Source organism: Pristis pectinata, chromosome 2, assembly GCF_009764475.1.
Source record: "Pristis pectinata isolate sPriPec2 chromosome 2, sPriPec2.1.pri, whole genome shotgun sequence".
In the NCBI taxonomy this organism is placed as follows: domain Eukaryota; kingdom Metazoa; phylum Chordata; class Chondrichthyes; order Rhinopristiformes; family Pristidae; genus Pristis; species Pristis pectinata.
Genome location: NC_067406.1, coordinates 39,280,452 through 39,301,090, shown reverse-complemented (window position 1 = coordinate 39,301,090; position 20,639 = coordinate 39,280,452). Strand labels below are relative to the sequence as shown.

General features: G+C 39.2%; 1 protein-coding gene across 1 annotated transcript in view; it reads left to right on the top strand.

Annotated features, from left to right (window-relative positions):
• dcaf12 (DDB1 and CUL4 associated factor 12) overlaps positions 1-20,639 on the top strand; it is a 77,850-nt gene that overhangs the window by 53,399 nt on the left and 3,812 nt on the right. Inside the window, exons 4-8 of the mRNA XM_052041662.1 lie at positions 811-871; positions 9,080-9,273; positions 9,959-10,024; positions 11,724-11,886; positions 14,525-14,712. Of these exons, the coding sequence (XP_051897622.1) occupies positions 811-871; positions 9,080-9,273; positions 9,959-10,024; positions 11,724-11,886; positions 14,525-14,712 (672 nt within the window). The remainder of the gene's footprint in view (positions 1-810; positions 872-9,079; positions 9,274-9,958; positions 10,025-11,723; positions 11,887-14,524; positions 14,713-20,639) is intronic.

Genomic DNA, 20,639 nt, shown 5'->3' with positions numbered 1-20,639 from the left:
CTGTACCATGGTCCTGTAGTCAATTTGCTTGTGCTTGAGTTGTAGATTGTTGCCTGCTGTTGTCACTACTATCAATCACACTGGTCTTCAGTATTCATATGCTATACCCACAATACATGTACCTGCCATGACTGCCACTATTTATTTACTTAGCAACTATTAACTTGCAAATTTTTCCAACTGTTAACTTACAATTTTTAATAATAGTTTCATCTAGGTAAACTAATTTCAAGGTACCAATCTTACTTCCACTTTCTGTACTGGGGTATAATTTAATGTGAGCTCCCTTAAGGTGAGAGAAATAGAATTGGCAGTGACCACCAGCCAATTATTTTCCCACCTTCCTATAATGTTGAGCTTTGATTCATAACCCCTGTTTCAACACTTTTAGATGGTGGCTGCTGATTCTTAATTAAACTGATTTTTTTTTCTCTTTAAAATGCAAGCTTAGCAACTCTGCCCCTCATTCACCAAAATTTTGAGTTTTGTACCCTATACAACCAGTGCTTTATAGCATGAGGTTCTGCGCTTTGGTAGAGCCTTCTGTACTTTACTAAAATTCCAAAAACCTGAGTCAGGCCTTGCTGGCAGTAAATACCAGGTAATTAACTTCAGGTAGCCACCTAATTAACTGTGCAACTAATCTTTTTACCAGGCTTGAATTATGGATTAAATTGAAAACTCCTGATTTCAAAAGGATAAATATGCAACAGGGACACAAATATATTTGATTTTACTTTGATCATTGTCTAAAACTTGAAACTAAATTGTTTCCTTAGCTACAGAACTGATTTGTGATTTTTTTTCTAGGATGGACATAAAGACTGGATTTTTTCAATTGCATGGGTTAGTGACACAATGGCTGTTTCTGGTGAGTTTTACTGTACAGAGTATTAATTTAGTTAAAATAGTTGTAATGAAATGTTAAACTTTCAAGAACTATGCACTGATTACCATGTACTGTGTGCATTTGTCTTTTTATTTTAAAAGTAGGTTGATATGAAGAACTATATGTTGCTCTACAAGTGCATATTTCTGCACCTGATTCCTGCCAAGTAAAGAATATTCATCTGAGACTCAAAAGTTTGACTCTTTTTTAAAGAAAAGACATCACATGATTTTTTGATAAACCAAAATTCCACACAAGTGAAATTAACTGAGCATACTTAACTTCATTTGTGCATCAGTGTTGGAGCATGATTTGTCTTTTCTTGTCTTGTGGATTGTGCTGTAATTTGTTTCCTGTACACAGTTGAAATGAATAATGGGTTTAATTCTATGTTACTGGTTATTCAGGCCTTCATATAGCACATGCATATCAAGTATTGCTTATTTGTTCCCTGTTTGAGCTACCTAGTCCGCTTGTTCCTCTGTACTTTCTATCATTTTGTGATTTCACTTTTTCAAATAACTAATTCTGTTTCAAGAGAATTAGTGTATCCAGCTGCAAATTTTAGTCTTACAGTTTCACATTTTAAATGCAATATGTTTGAGGAAATGTTTATTTCCTAATCGTAATTTTGATGTTTCAAATGGCAATATCCTTGTCTGTGCGTTCAAATCTCACTAAAGGCTAGAACACAAAAATATAGGTGGATACTCCTGTGCAGAACCGATGGAGAGGTGCACTGCCAGAGGTACCATTTTTTTGGGATAAGATGTTAATCTGAGGCATTGTATGTGCGCTCATGTTTGCGAAAGTTCCCATAGCATTATTTGGAAGAGGAGCAGAGAAGTTCTCCCTGGAGGGCTAGCCATTGTTCATCTCTCAATTGATATCATCAAAACATCATGTAGTTATTATGTTTGTGGAATTTTGCTGTGCATACATTGGTTGTCCTCCTCTGGCTGTAAAGTGCTTTGTGCTTCCTAAAGTTTTAAAAGGTAGATAAACAAAAGTCCATCTTTTTTTTCCCAACTTGTTCTCATAAGGGCTGAAGAAATTTGCGCTTCATATTTCCCACTGATTTCATATCCTTCGTACCAGAACTCTGAACAGATTGTGGTTAACTTAATTATGTTTTTTTTTCCCCTGTCTACTTGGCACTGCAGTCTCAGCCCCTTCATCCAATTTTTAAAAGAAACTGATAAATTAGGACTTAATTCATTGGCTTGAAATTACTGCCTATCCTTTATCCATGTGGCTTTCTGTGATTTCATACCTATGGATAATTGAAGATTGTGACCAGTACCTCTGCACTTTCCACCTTTGCTTCCCTTGGGCACCTACGATGCATTTAATTTAGACCTGACAGCTTATTTACTTTAAGTAAAACCAGCTTTTGTCGTCACTCCCTTCATCTGTTTTTACACAGCATCTCTTTACCCTCTTTTAACCACAATTAAGGCAGTAGGATCTTCCTTGGCAGGCAGATACAAAGTGCTCATTTAGTACCTCAGCCATACATTCTATTCATGAGTAGATTCCATTTTCATCCCCTAATTGGCCCCATCCCTTGTCATACCATATATTTTCTATTTATCTGCCTATAGCCTTTGGCATCCCAAAACAAAGTATGGCAGATAATGCTGGGAATACTCACTAGAACAAGCCATGTCTTCAGAGTGAGAATCAGAGTTAACATTGTGAATTGATGGCCTTGCATCGGATTTTGGTGAGAGTTCTGATAATAGCTCATCAGTCTGGTATGTTAACTCTTATTTCCCTTGCCATGGATACTTCCTAACTTATTGTTTTATTTATTCATTTATCGGGATCTGGACTTCACTGACGACCAGCATTTATTTCCCTTGACGATTGTGGTGAGTTGCCTTGTTGAACCACTGCTGTCCTTCTGGTGAAAGTGTTTCCACTGTGCTTTTGGGGAAGGAGTTCCAGGAATTATACCCTGTGACATTGAAGGAACAGCAGTACATTTCAAATCAGAATTGTGTGCAACTTGACAGCGACATAGGGGACATGATGTTTTCTTGTGCCTGAAGCCTCCACCCTTAATGGTTGAAGTTGCAGATTTAGAAGTATCCTCAATGAGTAACTGCAGTGGATTTTGTAGGTGTAACCAGTGTCTGCTGGTGGAGGGAATGAATGTTTAATGTGGCGATTGGAGTGCCAGTCAAGTGGGCTGCTTTGTCCTGGGTAGTACTTAAATGTAATTGGTGCTGTAGTCATCCAGGCAAGGGTATTCCTTCACACTCCTGGCTTGTGCCTTGTAGTTGGTGCAAGGGTTTTGGAGTGTTAGGAGGTAAGAGATTCAATGCAGTATTTTAAAAGATGGTTTTGTAAACTAAGCATTTTAAAACTGAATGAGTCCAACATAATTCATGAAAAGCAGCATGCAGCCTGAACTGTTGAATGAACTGGTCTTAAGTGATTGTCATTGCCTAAATTCCAGCTATTGTCCTGTAGCAATTATGCATTCAAACAGTTTATTCTGCTCTTTATTATTATTGGGTTATGTTCATACACTCATTGAATTACTGAAGACTACTGTGGCATATAGGGCATTCGTGTCTTTTACAATGAATTGACAGATCTGTTGTAGTTCTGTCTTCCAAAAAAAATCATATGAGTTCAGTGGTGGGTGATGATTTCAACTTGGTCTCTGCCAAGTTCTTGATCTCAAATGTAATGGTGCATCAGATGTAATGGATAGGATTTATGAACATCTAGAGAATCATGGACTGATTAGAGACAGCCAGCATGGCTTTGTGAAGGGAAGATCTTGCCTCACAAGCCTGATAGAGTTCTTTGAGGAGGTGACCAGGAAGATTGATGAGGGCAGTGCGGTGGATGTGGTTTACATGGATTTTAGTAAGGCGTTTGATAAGGTTCCTCATGGTAAGCTTCTTCAGAAGGTCAGAGGCCAAGGGATCCAGGGAAGCTTGGCTGTGTGCATTAGGAATTGGCTTGCATGTGGAAAGCAGAGGGTTGTGGTGGAAGGAGTGCCCTCGGATTGGAGGGCAGTGACTAGTGGTGTCCAGCAGGGATCGGTTCTGGGACCTCTACTTTTTGTCATATTTATAGATGACTTAGATGAGGGGGTGGAGGGCTGGGTTAGTAAGTTTGCAGACGACACTAAGATCGGCGGTGTTGTGGATAGTGTGGAGGGCTGTCGGAGCTTACAGAGGGATATTGATAGGATGCAGAGCTGGGCTGACAAGTGGCAGATGGAGTTCAATCCTGAGAAGTGTGAGGTGGTACACTTTGGAAGGACAAACTCCAGGGCAGAGTACTGGGTAAATGGCAAGGTACTTGGCAGTGTGGAGGAGCAGAGGGATCTGGGGGTTCATATTCACAGTTCATTGAAAGTTGCCTCACAGGTGGAAAGAGCAGTTAAGAAGGCCAACGGGATGTTGGCTTTCATAAGTCGCGGGATTGAGTTTAAGAGCCGCGAGGTGATGATGCAGCTTTACAAAACTCTAGTTAGGCCACACTTAGAGTACTGTGTTCAGTTCTGGTTGCCTCATTATAGGAAGGATGTGGAGGCGTTGGAGAGGGTGCAGAGGAGATTTACCAGGATGCTACCTGGATTAGAGAGTATTGAATATGAGGAGAGGCTTAAGGTGTTAGGTCTTTATTCACTGGAAAGGAGGAGGATGAGAGGAGACATGATAGAGGTATATAAAATATTGAGAGGAATAGATAGAGTAGACAGTCAGCACCTCCTTCCCAGGGCACCAATGCTCAAGACGAGAGGGCATGGCTTTAAGGTTATGGGTGGGAGGTTCAGGGGAGATGTCAGGGGGAGGTTTTTCACCCAGAGAGTGGTTGGTGCATGGAATGCACTGCCTGGGGTGGTGGTGGAGGCAGATACATTGGACAGGTTCAAGAGCTTGTTGGATAGGCATATGGAGGAATGTGAGATGGAGGGATATGTGGGAGGAAGGGGTTAGGTATTGTGAGGGTGGTTTGATGGACGGCACAACATGGTGGGCCGAAGGGCCTGTTTTGTGCTGTATGGTTCTATGGTATCAGCTAAGTGCTTCTGTGTAGGCAATATTTGAGGGGAAATGAGTTATCCATGCATTCTTGGGTTTTTCTAGTCAATATTTTACTTTTTTTCTGGAAACTGCATACAAAGTTGCCAAGAGTAGTGGGACACTGGAAGATTGGGAAAACTTTAAAAGGCAACAAAGAACCACTGAGCAAGCAATAGAGAGAAGATAGATTATGAAAGTAAACCAGCACAAAATATAAAAATGGATAGTAAAAATTTTTATAATTATATAAAGCTGGAAAGGGTGGGTAATGGTCCCTTGGAAGATGAGAAGGGGGATTTAATAATGGGTTATGTGGAAATGGCTGAGGCTTTGAATTTTTTTTTGCGTCGGTCTTCATGGTGGAGGACACGTCTAATGTGCCAAAGAGAGATGTTATGGGTGCGATGGGAGGTGAGGACCTTGATACAATCACTATCACTAAAGAGGTAGTGTCGAGCAAACTAGTGGCCCTAAAGGTAGATATGTCTCCTGGTCCTGATGGGATGCATCCTACGGTACTGAAGGAAATGGCGGAAGTTACGGTAGAGGCGTTTGTGATAATTTACCAAAATTCCTTGGCAGGTCCTGGCAGACTGGAAGACAGCAAATGTCACGCCACTGTTTTGAAAATAAAAAGGATGTAGGCAAAAGGCAGGTAACTATAGGCTGGTTAGCTTAATGCCTGTAGTCAGGAAAACGCCTGAAGCTATCATTAAGGAAGAAATAGCGAGACATCTGGATAGAAGTGCTTCCATCAGGCAGACACAGCATGGATTCAGGAAGGGCACGTGCTGTTTGACAAACTAATTGGAGTTCTTTGAGGATATAACAAACACAATAGATAGAGAGGAACCGATGGATGTTGTATACCTGGATTTCCAGAAGGTGTTTGAAAAGGTGCCACATAAAAGACTTATCTATAAGATAAGGTAGGATGGAGTTAGGGGGAATGTATTGGCATGGTTAACCAATAGAAGGCAGAGAATTGGGTTAAATGGGTATTTCTCTGGCTGGCAATCAGTGGTGAGCGGAGTGCTGTAGCAGTCGGTGCTGGGCCTGCAACTGTTCACAATATACATTAACAATTTGGAAAAGGGGACTGAGTGTAGTGTATTTAAGTTTGCTGATGATACTAAATTGAGTGGAAAAGCAAATTGTGCAGAGGATACAGAGAGTCTGAAGAGAAATATAGATAGGTTAAGTGAGTGGGCAAGGGTCTGGCAGATGGAGGACAATGCTGGTAAATGCAAGGTCATGCACTTTGGAAGGAAAAATAGAAGATCAGATTATTATTGAAATGGTGAACGATTGCAGCATGCTGTTGTGCAGGGGGACTTGGGAGTGCTTGTGCATGATTCTCAAAAGGTTGGTTTGCAGGTGCAACAGGTTATCAAGAAGGCAATGGAGTGCTGGCCTTCATTGTTAGAGGGATTGAACTTAAGAGCAGGGAGATTGTGCTGCAACTGTACAGGGTACTGGTGAGGCCGCATGGTGCTGCGTGCAGTTCTGGTCTCCTTACTTGAGGAAAGATATACTGGCTTTGGAGGTGGTGTTGAGGAGGTTCACCAGGTTGATTCCAGAGATGAGGGGGTAGCCTGTGAGGAGAGATTGAGTCACCTGGGACTGTACTAGCTGGAATTCAGAAGAATGAGAGGGGATCTTATAGAAACACTTAAAATTATGAAAGGGACAGATAAGATAGAGGCAGGAAGGTTGTTTCCACTGGTAGGTGAGGCTAGAACTGGGGGGAGGGACAAAGCCTCAAGATTTGGGGGAGTAGATTTGGGATGGAGATGAGGAGGAACTGCTTTTCCCAGAGAGTAGTGAATCTGTGGAATTCTCTGCCCAGGGAAGCAGTGGAGGTTACCTCATTAAATATATTTAAGACACGGGTAGATAGATTTTTGCACAATAGGGGAATTGAGGGTTATGGGGAAAAAGGCAGGTAGATGGATCTGAGTCCACGGCCAGATCAGCCATGATCTTATTGAATGGCAGAGCAGGCTCAACAGGCCAGTTGGCCTACTCCTGCTCCTGTTTCTTTATTTTCTAAAAGGGGAACTAGTGGACTACTCAGACGCATATATTGTAATCTAGTTCAATGCCTGTGGATCAAAATGTGAATTTTATCCTTGCAAAATGATTTTTTAAAAGTGATTTTATTAGCAAGCAGTTTTGAATTCTGCATTCTGCTTGAGTTTGAGAACGTCATTGCTTTGACCAATGTGTCATTTACCAAAAACATTTGAATTTGACTTGAAATGTGTGACCTTGATGTCTTGTTAATGCTTGCCTATAGGGTTCCTTTGTGACATTGTACTACTTCATAAGTTATGATATTGCTTGAAAGAGCAGTGACTGGTCCTTGGGTATATAGAAGATTATGTCCTGTGTTGTAATGGAATAAGACCCTTGTTGATAGTGCATGATTTCCAATTGGTTGACAGTCAGTTTTCTGGAAAGTTGATAGTACAGGGCCCATCTAGAGAAGCCTATTTGTGAGATGATGTGATGGTGGCCAGGTGATTGTTGAACTTGAGAACAGTTTGAGACTGAAGTCTTCCAGAATTTCTGTTTAGTCTTGTTTTGTTTAGTAACTGACTAATGTGTTCACTCAAGCTTGATGTTTTAATTTTGGGGAGTTGAAGGAAACTAATTTATGGCCACAAGTTAGTTGTCTGCCTAGATTTACTTATGGCAGTTGCTCAGTTTTGTTTTTTTTAAATAAGTATTGAGTCTTGTTATTGATTTATGACCCAGTGGAAATCATCTGAAAATAATCGGAGATCTTCAGTTTCCGCATTTAACTTTCTCTGCTCCAATGTAAGAAAAATACTATTTTAAAGATTTTTTTTACTTTAAGATTTCTGATGAAGTTTTAATTGGGAGTTAATGATTTGACCTTGCGCCAAGAGCAGTTAGTTTTATCTGTCAACATGAAGTAAAAACATGAAAGTATATAAGTTAAATAACTCTCTCGGTATTAGGTGGAGCACGATCAGTGTTTGTCAAGGTGGAGTACAAGGTGAATGCACTTCAGCTGACCCTCGTAGGTACTTATTTCCCTTGAGACCAAAAGAAGAGATTATGCTGCACTGAGCATCAATCCCTCTCTTGCCTCCAACAAAGGGGCTAGGCTTTAGCTTGCAGCTATCTCCCTTTTAAGGCTGCTTTTTGTTTCAAATTACTGAGAAATAAAGCCTTATTCCTGACAGCTTGATCTTCATTACATCTCCATGTTCTTTGATAGTCCATTTGTTTCCATTCATAAAATGTGCTCATTTGTTGTGTCTGCCTTATCTCTGTTCCACTAAGTTTCCTATCTGTCTGTCTATTGGTGCAGTTATACTTTTTTCACCCTTGAATGTAACTTTTAGTATAGTTCTGGCATATTTTCCCATCATGCCTTCCATTTTGTGGCTTAACCTTACACTCAATATCCTTAACTGAATCACTTGGACTAAAAAGTTATAAATCTTTGCTGTCAACCTTCCTGTCATCTAATATCCTTTCATGGAATGCCAGGACTCTTTGCAGCATTGTGACTTAACCAATGCCATTTACAAATTTAGTATTACTTCCTTTTTATATTGGGTGCACCTGTGTACTTTTAAAAAAAAATATTCCTGCTGTTTTCAAACTACATTATTTCATTATCTTGGAAAAAAGTACATTCTTCCTTCAGTGTTCTTTCTCCAAGAAGTACAACTGCACAGTTGAGCAATATAACAAAATAGCTCCTGATTCCTTGCTACCTTTCTCCTGATCCTTTGGAGGGAGAAAGAATACTTTTCATCTATGTTTAAAAACAAATTTGAAAGCCTGTGTTTTCATCAATTTCTCTATTGACAGTCGGAGGGCAGTTTTTGTCAGACAGCTCTTGCCAACCACCAGACAGCAGAGGGTTCCTGACACATTGCATGTGATCCGTCCACTAATATTAAAACAAGCTGATCAGTTGTTTAACAGCCCTTAACAGGAAAAATTAGCAGTTTTATCTTCTTAATTTTTCTTTTAATCTGTCTTTTTTTAAACTTCATTCTGCTTTAAAGCACAACTTCTGCTTGAGTTACTCTTTTCAAAAATGACCATTTGTCCCAAAATGTGATAAGTATGAGTCTTTATTGTTGTGCTGCAGGTTCCAGGGATGGTTCTATGGGCCTTTGGGAAGTAACTGAAGAAGTACTAAACCAGACTGACACGAGTATGGATCCCACACGAGTCCCAAGTTACACTCACATAACACACAAAGCTTTGAAGGATATTCCCAAGGAATATACAAATCCTTATAATTGCAAAGTGAGAGCTTTGGCCTTTAACGATAACAGCAAGGTAATTTTCAACAATATCCTTAATCTTGTTTTGGGTTGTAGATGGTAATTATTTTCCTTTGCCTCTTTTAAGCAATTCCTGAGCATGTGAAGGAACTGCTTTTTTTCAGCAATTCGTTTCAGAATCAGTAGTACCTCAATTTTCCGCCAAACTACCCCCTTTTCCCTACTACTATTTAGGGATGATAGAAAAAAAATGAAATTAAAGAACCAACGTACTTCCTACTGTTCTGGTTGTTGACATTTCAAGTTACTGCATTCTCTTTTTGTGACTTTTTATTACACTCTTGAAATGAGTTGTCCAAAAGAACAACAAGCCTCAGGAAGGTAAATCTAATGGAATGGGGAATTTTGATGATTGCCAGAAAATGTTTTTGACTTGGATACGTTGCTTATTGTCAGAGTAGGTGAGGTCTTCAGAGACCTAAACAAAAATCTTGTCCCTTGATCAGCCTGGACTTAATGAAAAAAGATGTTCTTTTTTTTAATATATCTGTGGTGTATCTTTTGGCTTCCACATGCAGATTTGGGATACCCTTCCAATTCAATAACAGTAGCAAGGACATATTTTCTTTGTTTAAACAATTTTTCAAAAATATCAATCAATTGTATATAAAATTCAGCTCTTATTCTGTGCAATTTAATGTGAGCTTAACTAAATAACTCTTCTATTAACTGACTTTCAGGAGCTTGGTGCAGTGTCTCTTGATGGTTACTTTCATTTATGGAAAGCAGAAGATAACTTGACAAAGGTAACATTTCCTATTAAAGCTGAAATAAAACTAAAATAATGAATGAAGCATTCATGTTTTAATGTTACATGAACTTTCTATGAACAACTGCTGTACTACAACAGTGCATCATGATTCACTGCTTAATTGTTATTCGTTATTCTCAGTTTTTTTGCATAAATTAATTGCAGAACAAAAGGTTTTTCTTTGTATATTGAAATGTGCAGTACACGCACTAAAGTTTACAGTTTGCTTTTGAGATTGAATTTTGGATGCTGTTGCAAGTGGAGTGGGATTAACAAAAAATCAATAGCTGAGAGAGAAAGTTTTCGTGATATGTATTTGAGCTTAGTCAGGAATTGATTATAAGTGGGTTGATTTTGCAGGGTTTGTATATTCAAGAGGACATTGCATCAATAAAAGCTGATGAAGAGATAAGGAAGATTAATTTAATTTGAAGGATAGGCCAATTGCATTATTTTATCCTTGAATCTAGTCGGCTGACCTGGCTCCATTTTATTTTGTATAAAGAAAATATTAATTAGATCCTCCTTTTTCCAAATTGTATCACTTGAAAATGTTGGCTTGTTTAAATCTCCAATAAAATGGTTATTTTTCAAAATGCTGGGTATCATCATAAAACCATGTTCAGTTTGTATATATGTTGTTGAAAAACACTAGGAGTTCTCATCTGGATGTTGTGTGTAGGTAAGAGGGGAAAAATAAGCCGATTACAGGCATGGTAAAGCCTTTTTGTTTTTTTGGTATTAATTTTCCATGGGCATAAAACTTAAGTTGATGCCAATGGGCTGGAGAGAGAGGCAGTGTAGAAAATTAAAATAACTAGATATGTAGTTATAAGAAATTTGCCATGCAAACAATTAAGCATTGGGAGGAGTCTGCAGAGTGTGAGATAGCAACCAGTTATAGAAGCATTGATTTTTGTCCAAAACAAGCCATCAACCATCTACTACTTGGGACTGTTCCATAAGTAAACTTCAAACCTGTTGAACACACATTTGAATATGTATTAAAACATGGAAGAAATTGATGTAGGATGTTTGGGTTAGAAATTACCTGTTGCCCACAGCATTTTACATTCTAAATTGGTTTATTGTTATATGGACTAAGGTACAGTGAAAAACTTTGTTTTTCATGCCGTCCATACAGATCATTTCAGCACATCAAGTACATCGAGGTAGTACAAGGGAAAACAATAACAATGCAGAATAAAATGTTATAGTTACAGAGAAAATGTAGTGAGGGCAGACAATAAGGTGCAAGGTCATAATGAGATAGACTGAGGTCAAAAGTCTATCTTATTGTACTTGGGGACTGTTCATTAGTCTTATAACAGTGGGATAGCAGCTGTCCTTGAGCCTGGCAGTATGTGCTTTCAGGCTTTTGTATCTTCTGCCCAATGGGAGGGAGAAGAAGAGAGAGGTGGGTGGGGTCTTTGATTTTGTTGGCTATTTTACTGAGACAGCGTAGACAGAGTCCATGGAGGGGAGGCTGGGTTTCCGCGATGTGCTGCGCTGTGTCAACAGCTCTCTGCAGTTTCTCGTGGTCTTGGGCAGAGCAGTTGCCATACCAAGCCGTGATGCATCCGGATGGGATGATTTCTATGGTGTATCGATAAAAATTGGTGAGGGTCAAAGGGGACATGCCAAATTTTGTATACAATTCAGTCCAAATAAAATTAAATTGTTTTCTGTTCTAGTTGCTGTCTACCAAGTTACCTCATTGTCGAGAAAATGTTTGTTTAGCATATGGACAAGAATGGTCTGTATATGCTGTGGGGTCCCAAGCACATGTTTCTTTCCTTGATCCAAGGCAACCACAAAGCTATGTAAAATCAGTCAGTTCGAGGGAACGGGGCAGTGGTAAGTTGGTGCTTCCTTTGCAAGAAATTGAAACTGTTTTGTCAAATCCTAGTGGCTTAGTTTGATAAATGCATCGTGCTATTTCTTTCCCCATACATGCAATTTTTTCAAGAGGCGATGGGTTTAAACCAAGAAAATTGAAACTAAAAGGCTGATGTTAAGATTTTGGTATAAACAGTTCTTAACTTTATAGATAAAAACATGATTAAAAACCACTTGTGGGTCCCAAATATCTTGTGGTATAAATTTACCATCCTTAATCTCCACTTGAAATATCCCTGCATCTCATGTATTACATTTTACAATAAGGCTGAATGAGACCAGATCAGCCAATAAATACTGAGGCTGCAAGAGTGGGCAGATGCTTGATATTCATCATTGAGTGACTCTTCTCCTGACTCCCTGGTGACTTTCCATCAAATCTATGATGCAAATTGGAAGTATGATAGTTTTCTTCTGCCTGGATGAGGCTGCTGTTGCTGTGTTTCAACTATATTTGAAACACAGTAGTTGCTTATCACCCAATCCACCAGCCTAAATCATTAAACTCATCCATCACTGTGATTGCACTGTATACCATCTCCAAGATATGTTATAGCAAATTACCAAGGCTCTCCCAATACATGATCTGTACTAGTAGAAGGGCACGTTAAAGCACCAGCACCTGCAAGTTCCTCTTCAAGTTAGCTACGAGGCACTCTTGGAAATATTTTCACTGCTCCTTTTTTGCTGGATCAATATCCAGGTTCTCTGCATCATACATCTTTGTGAGCATTCCCTCAATGCATAGACTACAGTGGTTTGAAAAGTTAACTCATGACCACCTTTTTGCAAGCAAATGGTTATTGGCAATAATTGCTGGCCTTGGCAACTAATAGTTTTAGTCACGTAGGATAGAAACAAGCCCTTCAACCTACTAAGTCCATGCTGACCATCGAGCCCCAAGTTACAGAAATCTAGTTTCTCCCGACAATCCCATCAACTTTTCCCCAATCCTACCACTCACCCACACAGTTTACAGTGGCCAGTTAACCTATCAACCCTCATCTTTCAGATGTGGGAAGAAACAGGAACATCCAGAGGAAACCCACGGGGCTACGGGAAGAATGTGCACACTCCACAGAGTATCAGAGGTTAGGATTGAACCTGGGTTGCTGGAGCTGTGTGCCAGCTGTTCTACCAGCTGTGCCACTGTGCTGCCTCAAGATGAAAGAATTTTTTAAAAAAATTCTTTATTGTGTTGTGAGAATAGGGAGAGCAAAATTTAGCCCACCCAAGTATGAGGTTACATACCTATATGAGAAGATATTTCCTGTTAAATAAAATAATGCATTCATACAATGAAATAATGCATGCATTTATCCTATGACTTATTTAGAAGGTTATGTGTGCAAGCTCCCTTCATGTAGTTAAGCGTGGAAGTACAGTACAAAGTCCTGATTTGTTGGTGATATTGTATTTCAAAACCCTTCTATCATATGTAGGTTGCTTCAGGCTTTATTGATCCAATGTTAACCTGTATTAGTCTTAGCACAGAAATGGGCCCTACTGCCAACTTTGTCTTCCTTGTATCCCCTCTAAATCTCTTACGCCCTATGCTGGGGGGTGGGATAGTTTACTATTGTCTCTTCTGTCTCTTAGAATTTTATACACCTCTATCAGCTCCCCCCTCAGCCACCTTTGCTCCAAGGAAAACAAACTCAGCCTATCCAGTCTTTCCTCATAACTGAAACACTCCATCCCAGGCAGCATCTTGGTGAATCTCCTCTGCACTCTCTCCATAGGAATTGTCCTTCCAATACTGAGGTGACAAAAACTGCACACAGCATTCCAGATGTGGCCTTGCCAATGTTTTATAAAACTATACCATAGCCTCCCTGATATTCTGTCCCCTGGCTGATGAAGGCTAGTATCCCATAAGCCTTGCTATCAAGCTGTTTGGCCACCTTCAGGTGTCTTTGGACTTGTTCATGAAGGTTTTTCAGCTTCTCAATACTCCCTCAATGCCAACGCTGTAGCATTCATTGGGTTATTGAATATGCATTAGATGGCACAAGAAATACAGTATTACAATATCTGAGCTGTTATGATTTGAGTATTTCATAGTGTGAGAGTTATATTACTCAGTTTTTGCCCTGAACAGAGACTGAAATTATAAATGCCATGTGCTGCCTTGCTGTTGGGACTCTCCTTACAGATGCACCACATCGCAAAGCCTTATGGGGTTTTTAATCAATCATTGATTTATCTCAGCCTTCTTGTTTTCATTGTATGAAGATCACACAAGTAGAATTTAAAGTGCAACACCACTTTAATATGGTAGTTTCTATATATTATACTTCAGACAATTAATGTTGAAGTTTCTATGTTGGAATCTTGTCAATGGCTTTATTTTAAAATTTTAAATTGCAGTATTACCTATCAGAGTTCAATGCCACTTGATAGAACTGAGTGGCATACGCAATCCACTTATTGCATGAGCAATTACTATTGAAGTTTTGATGGCGTGAGGGAAGGTATAAGTTTTGTGTATAGAATAATAAAATTATTGCTTCCTATTTGCCATGGAATATGAATGAAGAAATTTTGGGACTTTGCATTGAAGGGAGATTTTTAATAGTAATTTTTTTTTAAACAGGTATTCGATCTGTGAGCTTTTATGAACACATCATAACAGTAGGAACGGGACAAGGCTCTCTACTTTTCTATGACATCAGAGCTCAGAAGTTTATGGAAGGGCTTTCTACAGCAAACTACAACAGTGAGAAGCTGAAATCCAAGTCTGTTGAAGAGATTTTAAAATTAACAACAGGGAAGGGTTGGTTGGTAAGTTGGGGAGAAATTCTATGTCTTCACCTAAAAAAAAAAGTGCAAAATGTGCACGTTCCTACAACTACTGTCCCAGAAAATTTTATAGTCAGCGTGGTTCCAGATGCAATTAAATCTATGGGTAGAATGGGAAATAGACATGGCAGTAATTTAATAAGAAATAGCTAGCAAGAAGCAGGAAAGTGCAGATGTTGAAAATGTGAAAGCAGAAAATGCTGGAAATACTCAGCAGATCAGACAGTATTTGCAGACAGTTGCAAGGCTAACATTTCAGGTAGATGACCTTCTAGCAGATCTAGGACAAATTAGAATGGATACCGAGACTGAATGATATAAATTATAGCCATGCTGGCTGAAAAAGGATAAGTTTAAAAAAAAGACAAGTTAATTGGAGCTGTCTATCTGGTGATGTAAATAGAAAGAGATAAATGAGGATGGAGAGAATGAGAAATACAAGAGTGCTGGGACAGTAAAGGTAAGAGGATACTGCAGCTCTTGGAAATCTGAAGTAAAAGAAAATGGTGGAAATACCTAGCAGGCTGGGCATCATCTGTGGGGAGAAAAAAACTGATTTGACCTCACAGGTGATTAAACTTTGATCAGAATTGGTGAGTACTGAGACAAACTGAAAAGACTCTTCTGAAATTATAGATTGAAAAGTTGAGTCCTAAGAGCTTGGTTGGAAGATAATGCTATTTCTTGGACAGTGTATGAGGCCAAAGATACAGATTGATGTGAACTAGGGAATTTTAGAGGGAAGCAGTTCCTTTGGAATGCTGAAAGGGGACAGGAAGGTGTTTTTGGCAGTGCCATCTCACTGAAAATTGTGGAAATTAAGGAAATTGATTTATGAATTAATCTAAGATATCAGATGCAGATTATTACTTAAAGCTGCATCAAAGAAATTAGACTTGAAGGCATAAATAAGTTAAGTCTTTATCATAAGTACTTTCTTAATTTGCCAACCCAGTTAGTTAAGGCAAAGGTGATTGTGATTATTCAAATTACAGTTAGATGACAAATATTCCTAAACAGAATTAAGTTTTGGAAGGCCAAATAACATGGCTTTCTAGTGTTTTCATTAAAAATTGAACGTTTTGGATTTGGTGTGTAATCAGTTATTCGGACTTAACAGTTAAACTGGAGCAGTTCTTGATGAGAATTTATTGTTTGCTAGCATTGCTTGTAAAGCTTGAGGGAAATGATAGCTTTTAGAATCCAATTGAAAAGATGGTTGAATTTAAATATAGAATCCAGTCTTAGCTAATTTACAGATTTCTCTTAATTTATAGTTACTTTATTCAAATGATCTGTTAATGCAGATTGCTTTAACACAAAGTAGTTTAGAATCTTCAGAAGTAGACTATAACGCTATATTTTTAAAATCCTTTATGCTTGTTAAGTGCAAAGTATTGACTGAGTCCACTGATGTTACAATAATTGTGGTCATCTTTCAATAGGGCCAATTAACTTTCATTCGTGTAGGTTTTAGTTCTGAAGTTAAGATCCTGAATTTTTTTTTCATTTTTACATACACTTGTTTATTTCATGTGTAAAGTAACAACATCATCCATAAATAAACAATGGTATGATTTGTACATTATCTTCACAATTGGTAAAAAAAAACATCTTATTAGGCAAATTCCCATGTTATGCATTTGCATAACCATAAACAAAAAGTTAAAACTTGAAAATAGTCTTGAATTTTTTTTTGTTAAACCTTTGATCTAGTGATATATTTTCTATGCAGTGTATAGTCGTGTGCGAGAATAGTTGGGGTAAGTTGGCATTTGTTTGTAAAACAGTATGGAATGAGCATGCCTGCTGTTTATTAGGACATAGTAATAAAGCTTGTTGATTTCTTTTAAAACTTTAATGGTGCTTTAGTTAGACTTGAAAATATATTGAAGAAACTGTTTTTGAAAAACTGAATTTCAAAGAAATATTTTTCACTTGGTGGTACTTGATGCAAACTGCAATCCCATTACCCTGGATCTCCATATCCTTCGTGCTGCAGTAACACTTGAGGTATTTGGCAAAATGTCTGTTCATATCTGGAGTCCTCATCAAATCAGCTGTGTTACCTTGATTTCAGTGGAGAGGACTGCAAACCACAGGCTGTGAAAGTGAGCTGAATCATTGACAGAATGTCAGTTTTAAACTGCACAAGCACCGAAATTGCAAAGGTATTGTTAATACAACTGTAAAGCCCAGGTCATGCTGTACTAATTGAATAGTAGTTTTGAGGAACTGGCACAGGTACAGTGATTCAAATATCCACTTTCTGTGCTGTGAAGTTGTATGACTGTAAGGGAGAAAATAAGGCAGCTTTTCATTTTAACTGGGAGTTGGTGGGATGTGCAGGCAGATTCAGTTCTGGGGGTCATTTCTGCTTGTGTATATTAATGATGATTATCATTACATTAACCTAGAAGTAGTAGTCTTGAAATTGATTAGCAAAAAAGGGAACTGTGATTAGTTTCTCCCTAAGTCTAAGGGAATTGATGTTGGGGAAATCGTTCAAAAGTGGCAGATTAAACTCATTGTCAGCAACTGATGATATAATTGATTCTGTTAATTTGTTTAAAACAAAAAGAAAGTAAGATGTACAACATTTATTCTGTGATTGGAAGTAGGCTGAATGTAGCTCAAAAAAGTAGGTTTTATAGAAGATTAAAAGCTGAATCCCAGGTGAGGATGTAAAAGCCAAGAAAGATAAAATACCTATTTAAAATTTTGAAAAGAACTTTATTATTGCATTTACACTGTTGGGTTCTAAGGCAACATGAGAACTCAAGAAAATAAGAGCGGGAGTTGGCCATCAGGCCCCTCAAAACTGCCCTGCCATTCCATATGGACAAGGCTGATCTATGCTGGCCTCAACTCCTCTTCTATGCCAGTTCCCCATAGCCCTCAATCCCTCTATCTTTCAAATATTTATCTCTCTCCGCTTAAATATATCCAATGATCGAGCCTCCATCATCCTCTGGGGCAGAGAATTCCAGAGATTCACTCCCTTGGAGAGAAGAAGTTTGTCTACCTCAGTTTAAAATAACCACCTCTTTACTTTGTAGTTATGTCCCCTTGTGGGTGACTCTCCCACTAATGAAAACATCTCAACATCTCCCCTGTCAAGCAGCCATAGTATCTTGTATGTTTGAATAAGGTTACCCCTTGATCTTTTAAACTCCAAGGAATGTAAACCCAGACTGTCTGGTCTCTCTTAATACCACACGTCCACTGAATGCTGCATGATGTGAGGAAATATGCTGTGTTTTAAAATTGGGCCTTTTTTGTTTGTTTGAACAACACCTGTTTATCTCATGAAAATGCTTAAACATAAGGAAGTATGATTTATGGTGGATTGAACCAGTAGATTTTGTTGAATTATACCAATGTGAAATGTATAATGTGTTGCAGACATTGTATAACTGTAAGGTATTTTAATTGGGGGACTACAACAAGGGTAATGGAACCAAAAGGTAAGCTTTTAGAGTGCTGAGACCAAATGCAGTACTAGGATCATGACTGAGGTGCAAACTACTTCAGCAAATGGGACTAGCTTGGTGGGTACCATGGTTGGCATGGACAAGCAAAACACAAAATGCTGGAGGAATTCAGCAGGTCAGGCAGCCTCCATAGAGGGAAAATAAACAGTCAGCGTTTTGAGTCGAACCCTTCATCAGGACTGGAAAGAGGGCAGAAGCCAGAATAAAAAGGTAGAGGGAGGGGGAGGAGCATAAATTGGCAGGTGATGGGTGAGTCCAGGTGAGAGGGGGAAGGTAGGCGGGTGGGGGAGGGGGGTTGAAAGGGAATGATGTGAGAAGCTGAGAGTTGATAAGTGAAAGAGGCAAAGGGCTGAAGAAGGAGGAATCTGGTAAGAGAGGACAGTAGATCATGGAATAAAGGGAAGGACCTGGGGAATGAGGTGATCGGCATGTTGTAAGGGCAGGGGAGGGGAAAGAGAAGGGGTGAGGGGCCACAGGAATGAGGAAAAACGGGGGGGGGGGGGGGGGCGAAGGGGAAAACACAGGGAAGGGGTTACCGGAAGTTTAAAAAACCGATGTTGATGCTGTCAGGTTGGAGACAACCAAGGCAGAATATGAGGTGTTGCTCCTCCAAACTGCATCTGGCCTCAAAGTGGCAGTAGAGGAGGCCTTGGATAGATATGTCAGTATGGGAATGGGAAGTGGAATTGAAGTGGCTGGCTACTGGGAGATCCTGGCTGTTGAACTGGACAGAGTGAAGGTGCTCGATGAAGTGGTCACCCAATCTGCGTCGGATCTCACTGATGTAGAGAAGGCTGCACCGGATGCAATTTTTGAAGGGTCTCGACCCAAAACATCAACTGTTTATTTCCCTCCATAGATGTAATGCTGAGGCTTTATAAGGCATTGGTCACACCACATTTGGAGTGTTGTGAGCAGTTTTGGGCCCCATATCTAAGAAGGATATGCTGGCGTAGGAGAGGGTCCAGAGAAGGTTTACGAGAATGATCCCGGGTATGAATGGGTTAATGTGAAGAGCATTGATAACTCTGGGCCTGTACTCACTGGAGTCTCAAGGGATGAGGGGGGATCTCATTGAAACCTACTGAATATTGAAAGGCCTGGAGGGATGTGGACAGGATGTTTCCAGTAGTGGGAGAGTCTAAGACCTCAGAATAGAATGGAATTCACAGCCTCAGAATAGAAGGATGTCCCTTTGGAACAGAGATGAGGAGGAATTTCTTTAGCCAGATGGTGGTGAATCTATGGAATTCATTGCCACGGACGGCTTTGGAGGCCAAGTCATTGGGTATATTTAAAGCAGACGTTGATAGGTCCTTGATTAGTAAGGGCATCAAAGGTTACAGGGAGAACGCAGGAGAATGGGGTTAAGAGGGAAAAATAAATCAGTCATAATTGAATGGCAGAGCAGACTCAATGGGTCTAATGGCCTAATTCTGCTCCTATGTCTTATGGTCTTATGGCTTTGATGAACACATCGTAATAGTAGGAACTGGATAATGACCTCTAGTTTTCCGTGACATCAGAGCTCAGAAGTTTATTGAAAGGTTTTGTACAGAAAATCATAACAGTGAGAAATTCAAGTCTGGCGAAGAGATTTTCAAATTAACAGGAAAGGTTGGTGTGGAGCTGAGAGTAAAGCATAGCTGGGAGCATGAGTGGGTGAGAAGCTGAAAGTGCGGAGGATGGCATTGGGCAAGGATTTTTGCACCCAGTTCCATTGCAAATACATGATATGGAATGTAAAAATCATATGTTTACTTTCAGAATAAAACTTTGTTTTATTTTTAATACATTTGTTTCAGTGATGTGGCCTATATTTTAAAAGGAAATTCTTATTTCATAGGAGGTTTCTTCTAAAATATTACAGTTCAATAGAAGGAAAAACATTTTACTTATCTGTACTAAGCAAGGTGAGTTTCTGATGATTCAAAGTATTTACACTCCACTGTGTGCACCTTCATTTAATTTCATACTTGTACATGAACCTAGCTGGGGGGAAAAAAAATAGTTAAAGGCTGGGACGTTTAACTGAGGTCCATGTTGGTTTAGGAAGGTAGTCAGTCAGTCTCCGGCAACAAAAGGTTGAGAAACATTGTTTTAAATCATAATTAAGCTTTTCACTCTTGCTGATTTGCTAGTAGCAATCTGTGTAACCATTTTGAGATGGGAATGCCTTGCATTCAGTTGCAGGTATGTAGTGCTAAGTTATTCAATCAGCGGGGGATGCTATTAGAGATATTACAATTGTTGGAGTAAGGAGGAAAAATGATTGTAATTGCTCTTCAGTGAAGCTCACCAGGGTTGTGTGTTGGGTGAGATCAGGTTGATTTACAGTGGAGTAGCTAGCTTTAAGTCCTGAAATCATATGCCAACTGAGCATTGTTGAGGAGTTAGAAAGCAATTCATAATGCT